The sequence below is a fragment of the Talpa occidentalis genome, unplaced genomic scaffold (genome assembly GCF_014898055.3).
Source record: "Talpa occidentalis isolate TD23 unplaced genomic scaffold, MPIMG_talOcc4v2.1 talOcc4.6, whole genome shotgun sequence".
In the NCBI taxonomy this organism is placed as follows: domain Eukaryota; kingdom Metazoa; phylum Chordata; class Mammalia; order Eulipotyphla; family Talpidae; genus Talpa; species Talpa occidentalis.
Genome location: NW_023604972.1, coordinates 27,614,626 through 27,628,855, shown reverse-complemented (window position 1 = coordinate 27,628,855; position 14,230 = coordinate 27,614,626). Strand labels below are relative to the sequence as shown.

Sequence of the window (14,230 nt, the reverse complement as noted above, 5' to 3'; positions counted from 1 at the left end):
AGGGAGGCCCCTTAGTGTGTTTTTGCTATAAGGCAATAAAATTAGTTGAATTGCATTTTGGAAGATTTCTTTGCAGAATTTATGCAATTTATTGTCAGCATTGGTTTTTTTCTCAAGCAAACAAACTGTTGAATAGATATGGGAAATTATGATGGCTTAATGCTCAGCTGACTTCAGGTGATATTAATTCCCCCCCGCCCCAGCATCATGGTTGGTTTGGCCAAACTTTTTAGCTAGTATTATATTCTGTAGTTGCTTAACACACATTTAAATGGTCTCATTGGAGGAGAAAAAGGGTAAATTCTTGCAGATTCCCAAAGAAATGTCAGAAAGGCAAACTATGGCCAACATCATCCATCTGTCTACTTTGCAGGGGAGTTACTAGCACTTTCCTTTTGTAAGTATTTGATCTCAGGTTTTTCATACTGAGAGCACTGAGATTTCAATTTGAAGACACTCTGAAATCCTGAAAGTAGCATACCCCAGCCACCCTCTAGTAACTAGCTGGTAGGTGGAGAGTCACCTCTCCATTTTAGATGGCCAGATGTTTGTGGAAGATCTTAGGATTGCTTGCCTTATTTACTGCAAAATATCATAAAGTGGCCTTTAGGGACACTTTCACTTGAAAAACGACAATACTAGTATATGAGTCAAATCTTAACATATTTAAAGCAATGTCATAAAATCAAGTAAGATTAAACATGGTCTACTTTTCTTCACAATAACATAACAATTATGGAGGGGAACTTAACAGGAAATTTTTTTTTAAATTTAGGCATTTGCATAATTGTATAGAATTAATAAATGTGGGAATAATCTTCCCTGATGAAGCAGATAGGAAATTTGTTAGCTGTTCAGAAATAAATTCTTTAAAAGAACTAGGCATGCAGTGGGTATGATCCTCTCCACTAGGTGGCAGCATATCCTATTAAATACACTACCTCTTCACCCTGGTGTGGGACAATTCTATTACCTTATTTTCTCAGAAATGTCCTTGGGGGTAAAATTATTAGAATACCCAAATCTATGGTGTGTTCTCTTGATTTTTGTCATTTTAACACGGTATTTAAAATATTTAGTTTTGTCTTCTATTCCTCCTTCTCTTCCTTCCATTGTCTATCCGATTTTTATTCCACCCATCATCCATCCAAAGTTAGATGTCTGCTATGGGCCAGGCATACCGTTAGGCTGTACTAGAGCAGAAAATAACATAGATCTAATATTCAGGAGGAGAGAGCAACACAGGACCTGAGAATCCCAAAGAGAAGAAAACACTTTGGGACTTTGGTTCTGGCCATGTGTGATAACAGACATTGTAGAGGTGTGAGACCCCTAAAAAATATAAAAGACCCCTAATATACATAATTTTTTTTTAAAAAGGGGGGGAAGAGACAGCGATGTAAAAAAGCATGGTTCAAGTAGCCACATATGACCTCCCTCCTCTCTTTGTATGACCATGAGCCAACAATGGTTTGTACATTTTTTTAATGGTGAGTAGTTGAGCAGAGATGGTATGTCCTGAAAATATAAAATATTTGTATTCTGGCTTTATGTAGAATAAATTTCCTGACCCCTGTGACAGAAGTGACTTGGGGGATAACTTAGAAGAGGTGGTACTGAGTGATGATGTGGGGCCAGGGTGATGGGAGCTACTTTAGACCTGGTGCCAGAGGCCTCTTTGAGATGGGGTAATTTGAGTGAGACCAAAAGACAGGAAGTAGTTATTCCAGGTAGGGGCCTCCCTGGTGGTGCAAGGGTTAAAGATAGCGCTCTCAAGCAATTGGCAGGGAGGGAGCAAACCACATTGCACAGCAGACCTCCCTTGTCTCCTTCCCCTTCCCCTGCTGCTCCCCCCAGCAGTGTATTTCAGTGGATCTGCCTGTTCTGCTCCCTACTTTCTCTGGTGAATTCTCTTACTTCCCTACTTCCCACACCTCTGGCCTGTACCCCAGTTCTTGTATGCATAAATAAAATAATTCTTTAAAAAAAATTCCAGTTGGAAGAAACATCAAGTGCTAGAGCTTAAAAGCAGGGGCAAGCTTGCCTGCTCAAGCAGTTGAAACAGGGCCAGGTGGCTGGCCTATGGCCAGTGCAAGGTCTAAAAGCAGGCAAGGACTGGCCACACAGGCCTGTTTCAGTTCCCAGGGAAACTTGGGCCAGGTAGGTTAGGAAGATAATACTGTCAGAAGTGGGGCTAGTACTGTTGACTATCAGGGCAGTAATTACACAGTGTTCTTTCTTTCTTTTTTAAAGATTTATTTGTTTATGCATACAGGAGCAGGGGTGTAGGCCAGAGGTGCGGGGGTTGGGGGGCGGTGAGAGGGTTCACCAGAGGTACAGGGGGTGTGAGGGCGGTGAGAGGGAACAGAACCAGCGGATTGACTGAAATACACTGCTGAGGGGAGCAGCAGGAGAGACAGGAGAGGTCTGCTGCGCCATGTGGGTCAGCTCTCTGGCTGGGGATTGAACACATGCTTTGGTGGTTGCCGATAGCTTGATAGTGCTAAGACTTGACCCCTTGCGCCATGAGGGAAGCCCCAGTGTTGTTTCTTTAAAAGATGTTCTGTATCTGACAGGCTGTCTACCAATTTCATATATATTTGGTGTTCAGAAAATCTGTGCTTTTGCATCAGATTTTCTGAGACTTCCTCCATACACTAAATTGAGTCTCCTGATTGACAAACAAGTGGATCCAGCCTGTGGTGTTGGTGTCTGCAGCCAGCAGCTAGCTATTGTGCTGAATCACCATCTTTGTGTATAGTGCCAAGAAGTGTGTGCAGTGATTTTCTCAGGGAGCTTTTAGAAATTGACTTTATAGTTTCACGTTATACATAAACACATTCTTTTTATTAATATACTCAGAATATTACAGAATGGGCTGAAGTCTCCATAACCTACCATCCAAACAACACTCCTCTCCAGACATAGCCACTGTTTCTAGTTTGTGTGGGTTGTTCCAGAAGTACATTCACACTGAAAATTTATATGACACTGTATTGGGTGTGTAGAGGGGGGATGTCAAGATGGATAAATATACACACCACCACTTACATATGTCATTTTTCAATTTGCTCTTTTCATTTGCTATAGTTTTCAATCATGCTCTGTAGAATGGGGTTGGGGGTGGGGCGGGGGGATCAGTGACTAAAAGAACACGTGTTGCCTGACACCTGCACCACTTCCTTTAGAGCTGCTCTGCTTTAGATGTTTTACATGTGGGGCTTTTGGGTACAATTTTGTTTAAAGAACAAAATTATTGCAAAGAACATTTGCAAACGTATTTTTTTGTACTCTGCTCCCATTTCCTTATATAAAAAAAGGAAAAATAACTAGAGAAGTAAAAGTGCAGATACTAATGTTATAAATTAAAATGGATCCAGCTCAAGCACTTAAAGCTGAAAGGATGGAAATCACCAGGTGTGGCCACTGAGACAAATATTTAGTTTCAACCGGATGCTTTTTGGACTTCAATCAACTTTGTTTTTGATTTTAAGGAGGAAAAAATTTAAAGAACATGTACAAAATGCAGATGTAACTCGGAGGTGTGACCCTGTGGTGTGTCTTCCTCTAGGTATGTTCTGGATGATCAATACACAAGTTCTTCTGGTGCTAAATTTCCTGTGAAGTGGTGTCCTCCTGAAGTGTTTAATTACAGTCGTTTTAGCAGCAAATCAGATGTCTGGTCATTTGGTAAGACCCATGTGCCATTGCTTCTCAACTCTGCTCCTGAGAGGAAGCAGGTTCATCGTTTAGTAATCGTTACTCTTTTCCAGGTGTTTTAATGTGGGAAATATTCACTGAAGGCAGAATGCCCTTCGAGAAAAACACCAACTACGAGGTGGTAACCATGGTTACTCGAGGCCACCGACTCTACCCGCCAAAGTTGGCGTCCAAATATGTATACGAGGTGATGCTGCGATGTTGGCAGGAGGTAACCATATTTTTGTTTGCTTGTATTTTATTTTTCAATCTCTAAAACGTTTAGGGATCTGGGTGTGGTGGATGAATAAAGTGTGGCTTCTTGCTTGTTATTACAATTTCAGTCTCTAGGTAGAAAGCGACCCCTCTCGAGTCAGTTCTGAGTAACAGGAACAAAGAATGTGAAGAAGTGGAAAATGCTCATGGTTAGCAAAATAAATTCAGGGTGTGGCCTCAGCCCCAGGTGGAAATCCTGAGTACCCGAGTTAGGGACTCAGGGGTCAGCCTAGAGAAGTAGCTCTCTTTCAGTGTACCTCTTATATTGTTGAATTAGGACTTTTTGCCTGGGAGGATTTCTTTCTCTAAACCTCAACATCCTCAAGTCTCTTTACTCACAATCCTTGGAAGTTTTCCTTCCCATGTATTACAGTGTCACTTCACTGAACAGATTAGACACAAAAATGACTTTTGAAAGGTAATAATATTATCTTACATGTATGGTAGGCACTATATGAGGTGCTTTATATTTAGTTTTTAAAAAAACCCTTTGAGGAGCAGATACATTTACTCTGACCCCTCTGTGGATGAGAAGCCCGAGGCTCATGAAGTTGACACTTGCCCCAGACCCCAGATAGCTACAGAAAGCTGAGGCCTATCTGACTCCAGCCCCCAGGCTCGCTATCACCTACTGTAATACCTCCCAAGAGCACTGATGGGGATGGCAGAGGCTTCTAGGCAAGCAGTGGTGCTAGGGAGAGCGAGAGAGCATGAGCAAAGGTAAGGGATAGTCATGAAGTTGGTGTGTGTGCACGAGGGTGAAGAGTGCTCTGATTGAGCAGAGTCCATAAATTGAGTAATTAGGAAAGGAGGGAGCTCAGGTTATAGAGGGCCCTGCAAAGTGATTTCACAGATAGTAAGCTCTACTAGGTTCTTAAGCAGGAATGTAAAAGCAGTGTGGTAGAAAGTCTGGCCTAGCACAGTTCTTGCAGGATAGACTGGAACCCATTTGTCAGGCAGGGATGCTATCCACTCTGCTAGAGTAGCACAGACTGAACTCATTGGGTGACATATACATGTTCCAGCCCCAAAGCAATGAGCACCTTGCTCTTGTGTGATATACCTGAGTTGGACAGTGAGAAATTATTTTTAGAATGGCTTTGGAACCCACAACCTCTCTTTGATTTTTAATTTAGAAACCAGAGGGAAGACCTTCCTTTGAAGATTTGCTGCGTACAATAGATGAACTAGTCGAATGTGAAGAAACTTTTGGAAGATAACTGTGACCAGTGGCTACCAGATTCCAAAGCTCAAGGAACAAATGGCATTTTGTGGCTACTTTTAATTTATTTAGCACTTGGACATGTAGATGGTTTTACCTATAAAGGATACCTGAAGTATTTGTTCCTAAGCCAGATTTAGCTCTGTGACTGAATCTTCCAGATTATGAAAATACTGTCTTAGAAATGGTGATTAAAGGGGCTTACTTCTGCCCATCCCATAGGCGCATGAGTGCCCAATGGTGCTAGGTGTAGACCCCTGGATTTGCCCATTTTAGGGGTCTAAATAGGGCCATGATAGCTGGTACCAGTGGAAGGCCAGCATATTCAAAAAGAAGGTTTTTAGAGTCATGTTTCAGCAACCTTTCTCCGCTTTGACTTCTGCAGAAATCTGGGGCTGGAGCATTCTCTGGACTGTGGGTTCTAGATGTACAAGGAACCCACCTTGGATAAATATTCGTCTTTAGTTTTGAAAACATCTGTTTTCAAGACTCATGAATATTACATGAAAATATTTGTATGATGTATATATTGTAAATATATTAATATATAAAAATTATATATTTATAAGAAACATGGGTTGTCTTTCAATTGAAACTTTTTATCCTGTCAGGTATGAACACTGATGTCTTAGGATTGGGAATTGTGCCTCACAGTTGTCAGCTGTTTACTCTTAGGAATCAAATAGTCTTTACTGAAAAGAAAAAGGCTGGACTTTTCACTCACTAATACCCCTGGCTTAGGTAGACATGTTTAGGGGCATCTGTTCAGCTGAAGTTTCCAGCAGAGCCAGTGTTTGGACTAAATACATCTTGCACATGGTGTCTGCAGTTAATTGGGAGTTTGATAGAAAATTAACTTGGGGCAATCAGTTTCTAAGTTTAAGAATCTGCCTAAGGGCACAGATGTTTAACTGGAGGTGCTGGGCTCCTGAGCAGAGACATGAAGTGATGTTCACAACCAAGGCTGCCCCTTCTGCCAGCCAGACCCACGAACAAATTCAAGTTCTGGCAGAGACCAGGAAGCATCCAGGAAAACAGAACGTAGAATATCCAGCTGTCTCCCATATGGTTTTCAGGAGGCCTGCTTGGACTGGATTCCTGGGTCAACAAGACTTAATTATAGACTACTGAGTGTGAATGGTTTCTGATGCTTATAGTCTCCAAGAAACTAGAGGAGTTAGAGCCTTCACTTTTCCTGATGAACCCAGAGAAAAGATGTACTGTGTTCGTCATCAATGGCCCCACACATTATTCCTGGTCTTATGGGACAAGAAAATCAAGAAGACATGGGGTCATTCTTTAAGAGTTCCACTGCTGTGGGGCAGCTGCGGCCCGCTTGGCTGTGTGAGTGCATGAGCAGTAGTTGACTACTCTGAGCAACACCTTTCCCATGGCCCTGGAGAACCATCTCTCCATTCTGGGTGGTCCATCCATTCTAGTGCTTTCCCAGCCTTTTTTGTCTCATAATAGTGAAAAATAAAATCTACATCTCAAGCACAGTCTGTTTGCCACTTTCCCCCTCATCTCCTTGTTTAATTATTCCCTCATCACAAAAACACATACCTTTCAACTAAATCTTTAACCTATTCAAGGAGTTCGGTCATACGCAAGCTATACCCTACTATCCTTGTCATTCTTTGCTTCTTCCTCTCTCCCTTGATTCTTCCCACCTCTCCCAATCCATCCATTCCTTCCTTTCACATTGAGTAGCTTGTGTTTAATGTGCTTGATGGTGTCAAAAAGAGTGAGGAGAGGGCCTCCCTGGTGACTCAAGGGGTTAAGATGCAATCTATGCATCTGTCTGCAGCCACTGCAGCACGAGTTCTATTCCCGGCCAGAGAGCTACCCACATGGTGCAGCAGACCTCTCCTGACTTGCCCGCTGCTCCCCTCAGCAGTGTATTTCAGTCTGCCTGTCTGTTCTGTTCCCCGCTGTGTCTCTGTTCTGTTCCCTCTGGTGAATCCTCTCACCCCCCACACCTCTGGCCTGTACTCCAGCTCTTGTATGCATAAATAAATAAATCTTATTTTTTAAAAAGGAATTTATTAAAAAAAAAAAGTGTGAGGAGAGAGCGTAGTCTATCTTGATGGGAAAACAAGATAGATAATACCTGGCAACATTTGGGACCATTTTCTTCAAAAGTCTTTTAAGTGTTTCACTCAAACTATAAAAAAAAAAAAGTTTTTTATATAAAAACATAGCTAAGGCAAAAGGTGAAATAAAAGTACAAGAATCCACCCAGAGGCTTAAAGAGATCTTAATCTATAAGGCAGGAAATAGGACGGGCACTATGAATACGCTGTCTTCATGAGAGGTGCTTAGTTTTGTTTATATTTTCCAGTGGGATGAAGTGAAACTGCTAAGTACAAATTTTACTGTTGGTGGTATTGTTTTTATATATCTAAGTTTTGCCCCCAGTCACCTTTGAGCTATATTATTAGATTAGACTTCCCTCCCTCACCCTCCAGTAAAGTTTCCTCATTGATCCCTGAAATGTCCCTGCTGAGTGGGAGGACAACCTGTCCTAGTCCTTGCACCCCAGAACCTAGCTTCTAATTCTGTTGCTATCACTAACTGTGTCCCTCTCTGTCTGTGCCTCCATTGTCTTCTCTGTCCAGAGGAGACAGTTTGATTTGATTTCTAAGGTCCCCTGTTACCAAAATTTTATAATTTCTAGAAACTTTTGTTTTCTGGACTCATGCACACTGTTGGAAACAAGGCACTAAGCAATCCCCTTAGAGCTCTGGATGCAGATTTTTTTTATTGAGCTTTCTTATATAGGCCATTGCGTTGTCATTTACACACTCCTCTGAGGTTTTGAGAACAGGAAAATAGGTGGGGTTAACTTTGCCTGTGAGAAACGTCTGGTATGAGCTCTGACTTCAGTTTAAAGATGTGTTTTGTGCCTGGAGCTCCGTGGATGAACTGAAGACGGTCTGGTGTCCTCCCTGCAGAGATGCAGTCATGATTCTTTCCACCTGTAAGTAAATGACTTTGTCTTTAATCTTCAGGGCCAGTTCAAGACGTGTTGTTCTGGGAGAGCACAGGATGTTTTTCTAAAGCTTAGGTCTTACGAAGTTTGGGGGATAATTTTCTCAGATGTTGTGACAGGGTTTTATTTCTTATTAAATCACCCTTTGGGTGATGCCATTTCAGTAAGTGCTCAGCCTTGAGGACATGAAAAGCAAAACTGGTATCCTTACATCTATATGTATCTGTTGAAATGCAGTCAGTTTGAAAAATATTTGTTTTTAGAATGATAGAGCGGAGGGCTGAAGACAAGGAGACCATGTTCTGGTTCTGCATTAGTTGCAATTTTGGCTAACCTTTGGGAAGTTCTTTCTGTCAAGGCCCCACACTCTATCTTCCCATCTCACAAACAAGATATGGTAAAAATGACATGTTCTTCATGAACATACTATTAGAGTTTCTTTGGAAAACTGTTCAGCCCCATATGCTATTTTTGGGAGTGTTTATTAATTTGATGCTAAGAATCAGAGGGCCCTACAAGGGAAAAAATGCTGTTGTTTTTACTTCTGGATTCATATGGAACCAAGATTTAATAACGTTTAGTCATATTTATTAAAGAAATCAAAGGCCAACTAGCAGCATTTTGACATTTTGATTTTTTTTTAAGATTTATTTATTTGTGCACACAAGAGCTGGGGTACAGGCCAGAGATGCGGGGGGTGAGAGGACCTACCAGAGACAGAGTGGGGAGCAGAACAAGTAGACTGACTGAAATACACAGCTGAGGAGAGCAGTGGGCGAGACAGGAGAGGTCTGCTCTGCCATGTGGGTTTCTCCCTGGCCTGCCAGGGATTGAACTCGTGCTGCAGAGGCTGGACTGCTGGACTGCTTCATAGTGTGGTGCTCAACCCCTTGTGCCACCAGGGAGACCCGCATTTTGGATTTTTAAGTGATACTAAGAAAAAAAAGACTGTGATTTTTAAAATGTCATCTGTTCAAGCCAAATCACCTCAAAGGACCCTCAAAGGTCCTTTCACACAAGGACTACTTGTTGGCAGGATTGTAAACTCTAAGCCAGGCTATTCCAGTCATACTAACTGAATATAACTTTCAATCTTCATCTATTCACAGATTAAAAAACAGGGCTGTCTGAATTCAGAAATATAGGTCAAGAACAGCAAAGCAGAAAGCTAAGAAAAAGCAACCTGCATCAATGACAGATGAACAGTGACTTAAAAAGAACCTTTTTATTAAAAACTATGTGCACATCTATTCTTCATTTCTCCTGAAGTCAGAACTGGAGAAAAGGATGTAAATTATAACAGGAAAGATTAAGTTATTTATAAAATAAATAATGGTCGTAGCCTCTGCAGCGCCGGTTTAATCCCCGGCTGTTCTCCGTCTGTTCCCGACCACCAGAGAAGGGTCCCACATGGCGCGCAGACCTCTCCTGCTGCCCGCTGCTCCCCTCAGCAGTGTACTTCGGTCCTTCTGCCTGCTCTGCTCCCTGCTTTGGCTCTGGTGAATTCTCTCACCCTCCCGCGCTTCTGACTGTACCCAGTACTTGCATAAATAAATAAATAAATAAATAAATAAATAAATAAATAATGGTAGGGATTGAGATAGGATTAGATTGCCCAAGGGATTAAATAAATTCCACTTATTGATGGGGTATCTTGAGGATCATTCTGTCTGACCTAGAAGGGCATGGATATGATGACATCTCACTATCCTTCCAGTTCTGGTCATTTGATTCAGTGGTAGGAATTGTCTGATTTCTTCTACCTTCCAGTGAGCCAAGACATGCTCCATTTTCTTCTGGCTAAAAAAAAAAAACATTGAGTGTTTACTGTTGACAAGAGAAATCTAAGAGAAGCCTTTGGGTGTATTTCTGCTCATCAAAAAATGTGTGTATGTGTTTGCCTGGCCAGAGTCATTTACCAAATTCATTTGTTATTTTAAGAACTGTTGTAGAGGGGCCTCCCTGATGGCACAAGGGGTTAAGAGACAGCACTATGAAGCCATCCACAGCCACTGCACCACGAGTTTGATCCCCGGCCAGGGAGGTGACCCACATGGTGCAGCAGACCCCTCCTGACTTGCCCGCTGCTCCCCTCAACAGTCTGCCTGTTCTGTTCCCCACTCTGTCTCTGGTGAATCCTCTCACCCCCACACCTCTGGCCTGCACCCCTGTCCTTGTGTGCATAAATAAATAAATCTTTGGGAAAAAAAAAGAGAAAATTCATTCAAAAAAGAACTGTTGTAGAAGTCTGGCCTCAGAGGAGGAGATCAGTGTACTGGGCAGAGTCAACTTGATTGAATGGTGGGAGAATCTGAGTGAGGTCTCAGGACTCTGCTCCAGTGAGGTTCACTATAACTGGTATTGGCAATATTACTACCAACTAACAGTTGCTCTGAGAACAGACCCAGTGGGAAAGTTATTTCGAGAACAGGGCCCAGGGAAAAGATCTGAAGGTTTGAGAAAATTCACCTACGTTTCATCTCATTTCCACCTAACTTCTGTCTTTCTATTCTTCCCAATTTATAAAGTAGAAGGAAAACTTATTATTATTTCTGAGTGGTTCTAAGTCTTAGCCTGAAACATGCCTCGGATACTGATAAGTGCAGGTTTCTAGATTTAGTTCTGAAATTTGATTGGGATAAAGACCCCTGGATCACTCTTCCTTTCTGGGGCTTTGTTTTCAAAGCTCTCTCATGATAACATTTGATTCACACGCCAAGCTCACTACGTTAATCTCTTCTATTATTTCTGTCACTATGAAGGTAGAGATGAGGAGCAGGAGGGCTGGGCAGACAGTATCTACCATGGCTCCCAGAGATGCCTGCTTTCTGGTATTCACACCCTCGTGCAGTCCTTCTTGAGTCTGAATTGGATCTCTGAACTCACCACTGGTGAATCAAATGTGGTGAAAGTGATGGTGTGTTACTCTGAGACTAGGTTGCAGAAGACCGTGGCTATGGTCTCAGTCATCTTGGGCTCTGTGTGTAGAATAAGCCAAGCTGCTCAGCCTTTGGAGAACCCCCAAAATGAGGCACAAAGGCCCTCAGCCTGCCAACAGACCTGAGAGTGAGCTTGACAGTGGATTCTCCACCTTACGTGGGTCCGACTTAACCAGTTTCATCAGCTTCACAAACGGCTTAGCCTTGAGCCAAAGACAGCCAGCTCAGCCGTGGCTGGACTCCTGACCCACAGAAACTGTGTGATAATAAATATTTTAAGCCTCTGGGTTTGCAGATAATTTGTTTCCAACAATAGATAACAAATTCAGGGACAAAAGAGAACTGTGGACCCAAAACAAGCTTGGCCATTTTCACCATTATTTTGCCTCAGACTGGAGTTGGTCTATTTCCTCAAAAATACGCTCAGTGTTAAAATGCACACTAGCTGTATGGCTTTTGCTTTTAAATCATTTTATTTTTATATTCTTGCAACTGCCCATAGTGTATAATAATGACTGCAGCCACTGCAGGGTGCTACGTCTATGGGCCCTCCACATCTTCTCGTGAGCTGACTGCAGGTCCCCTGCTGCCCTTGGGAGCCCACAGGCCAGCATCAACTGTTCACTTACTACCCAGAGGGCCAGCACCACTTCCAGCACAGGGACATGTGCCAGGTGCGCCTGCAGGGCAGGTGACCCAGTGCTTGTCCATGTCACAAGTTGGCCAGATGTCTCGGGCACAAGATCTGTGAGCTCATCACGAACTTTGAGCTCACAGACAACCATCTTCTAGGAAACATGCTTCTGAGATCTGGCGATGGTGGGGTGGGGATGGAAAGGCAGACTGGGGTTGTGTGCAAGCTGGCAGCGAAGTCTAGCTCACATCAGTTTACTACTGGGAAGAAATCTAAATTCTTTTTTTTTTTAAGATTTATTTTTTATTTATACAATAGCTGGGGTACAGGCCAGAGGCACAGGAGGGTGAGAGGATTCACCAGAGACACAGTGGGGGGCAGAACAGGCAGACAGACCAAAAGCACTGCTGAGGGGAGCAGTGGGAGAGACAGGCGAGGTTTGCCACGCCATGTGGGGATCTCCCTGGCCAGCGGGGAATCTCCCTGGCCTGCAGAGGCTGTGGACAGCTTCACAGCGCTGTGTTCAACCCACTGCGCCACTGGGGAGGCCTGAAATTTAAATTCTTGCTCAGAGCAAACAAGTACTTCAGTGGCCTACATGTTTGGTGCCTTGGGTTTTCCCTGGGTAAACTGCAAACAGATGAACAGTCTTTGGGAGATCTTGTCTTTCCTTCTAGCACCCTTTACTCCCCCCCACAAACTATCTCACCTGGTACCTAGTGTCCGGTCCTGCTTCCCAGGCTTCTAGAACCTCTTCCTTCCTTCTCCACATGCAACACTCCTCCAGGCCCCGGCCCGGCCAAGCACCATTTTTATCTGCCTCCCCAATATATCAATGTACCGACCCATGAGATAAATAGCTGTGTTCTGTGAGTGTCCATGACTCCTCTAATGTAGTTATTTCCTTAACTTTAGTGTGTCACAGACAGGATAATGTCCAAAAAAGAGACGATCTAACATAAGGCTGTAACTTATTTTGTTAATACATTTAGGAAGAAAAACATCCCTGGTGACAGTCCTCGATAAGAAGCAATGACATGTTAATATCAAAGGAAAACACAGGAGTATTCTTTTAGCATCTCTGTTAGAAGGAATGTTCTTTCCATTTAAAAAGGAGGCATACATAACATATATAAGGGGTGTGTGTGTGTGTGTGTGTGTGTGTGTTTGTGTGTATAAAATAAAGGACCGTTTTCTAAGTGAAATAAATATTATGAAAAATGAAGTGTAACACTCTCTCATTCCTCTCTCTCCCCCCTCATTTTTTTTTAAAGATTTATTTATGCATAAAAGAAGTAGGGTACAGGCCAGAGGCATGGGAGGTGGGGTGAAAGTATTCACCAGAGACAGAGTGGGAAACAGAACAGGCAGATTGACTGAAATACACTGCTGAGGGGAGCAGTGGGCAAGTCTGGAGAAGTCTGCTGTGCCATGTGGGTTGTTCCCTGCCCGGGGATCAAACTCATGCTGCAGTGGCTGCGGACAGCTTCATAGGTTGTGTCTTTACCCCTTGTGCTACCAGGGAGGCCCTCTCTCCCATCATCGGTATGCATTCTTGGTTTAGGATCTGGAAAAACTTTTCTCAAGGCTGATTAGGGTTGGAAATTCATGCTAAATAAAACCTAGCTCTGTGTCACACTTCTCTGATAACATGGGTTAAGTCCACAAAGATATGTCTGTCTTAAAAAGACCCTTAAAAAATAAATGTAGTGGGGCCTCCCCGGTGGCACAGCAGTTGAGCGCTGGGTTGCGAAGCTGCCCGCAGCCTCTGCAGCGTGGGGATGCTCCCCGGCCACTGGAAGAGGGTCCCACATGGCACGCAGACCTCTCCTGCCGCCCGCTGCTCCCCTCAGCAGTGTACTTCGGTCCTTCTGCCTGCTCTGCTCCCCGCTCTGGCTCTGGTGAATTCTCTCACCCTCCCGCGCTTCTGACTGTACCCAGTGCTTGTATGAATGAATGAATGAATGAATAAATAAATAAATCTTTAAATAAATAAATAAAACTAGTGATGGAAATTATGACAGTCATGAGCAAGTTTGGTCTTTCTGTAAATTCCTGGAAACAAACACATTTCTTGTAGTGAATTTGAAGGAAAACTCAGCTCTAATGCAGGGACACCAGAATTCTCTGGCTTCAAACCACAACCTGAAATGTGTATGTTGGGCGACTGACTTGGTCTTCGGTTCAAGGAAGCTCTTGAAACTGAGCCAGTTTTTCATGTTTTCAAATAAAGATCACCAGCCACCTGCCAGCTATGACCAAAGTCACTAGGAATGAATTCTCCTTGAGGTATTGATTCAAACTGAAACTCTGACATGGGAAATGCTAAAGGAAGGACTAGAGGTTACGCTGATGTAAACCCCAAAACATTATGAATGGTGGGAAGGCTGCCAGTTTGCTTCCCACACTGCAGTGGTCTGGCAGCTTTACATCTTGGTGTCTGTCTCAGAGGTGACCTTGAGAATTGT

The 14,230-nt window shown here is 43.1% G+C and overlaps 1 protein-coding gene across 1 annotated transcript in view; it reads left to right on the top strand.

Moving 5' to 3' along the window:
• The window catches only part of TEC (tec protein tyrosine kinase), a 121,880-nt gene extending 116,234 nt beyond the window's left edge, over nt 1-5,646 (top strand). The window contains exons 16-18 of the mRNA XM_054687980.1: nt 3,572-3,690; nt 3,774-3,931; nt 5,112-5,646. Of these exons, the coding sequence (XP_054543955.1) occupies nt 3,572-3,690; nt 3,774-3,931; nt 5,112-5,195 (361 nt within the window). The 3' untranslated portion in view covers nt 5,196-5,646. The remainder of the gene's footprint in view (nt 1-3,571; nt 3,691-3,773; nt 3,932-5,111) is intronic.
• The last annotated feature ends 8,584 nt before the right edge of the window (nt 5,647-14,230 follow it).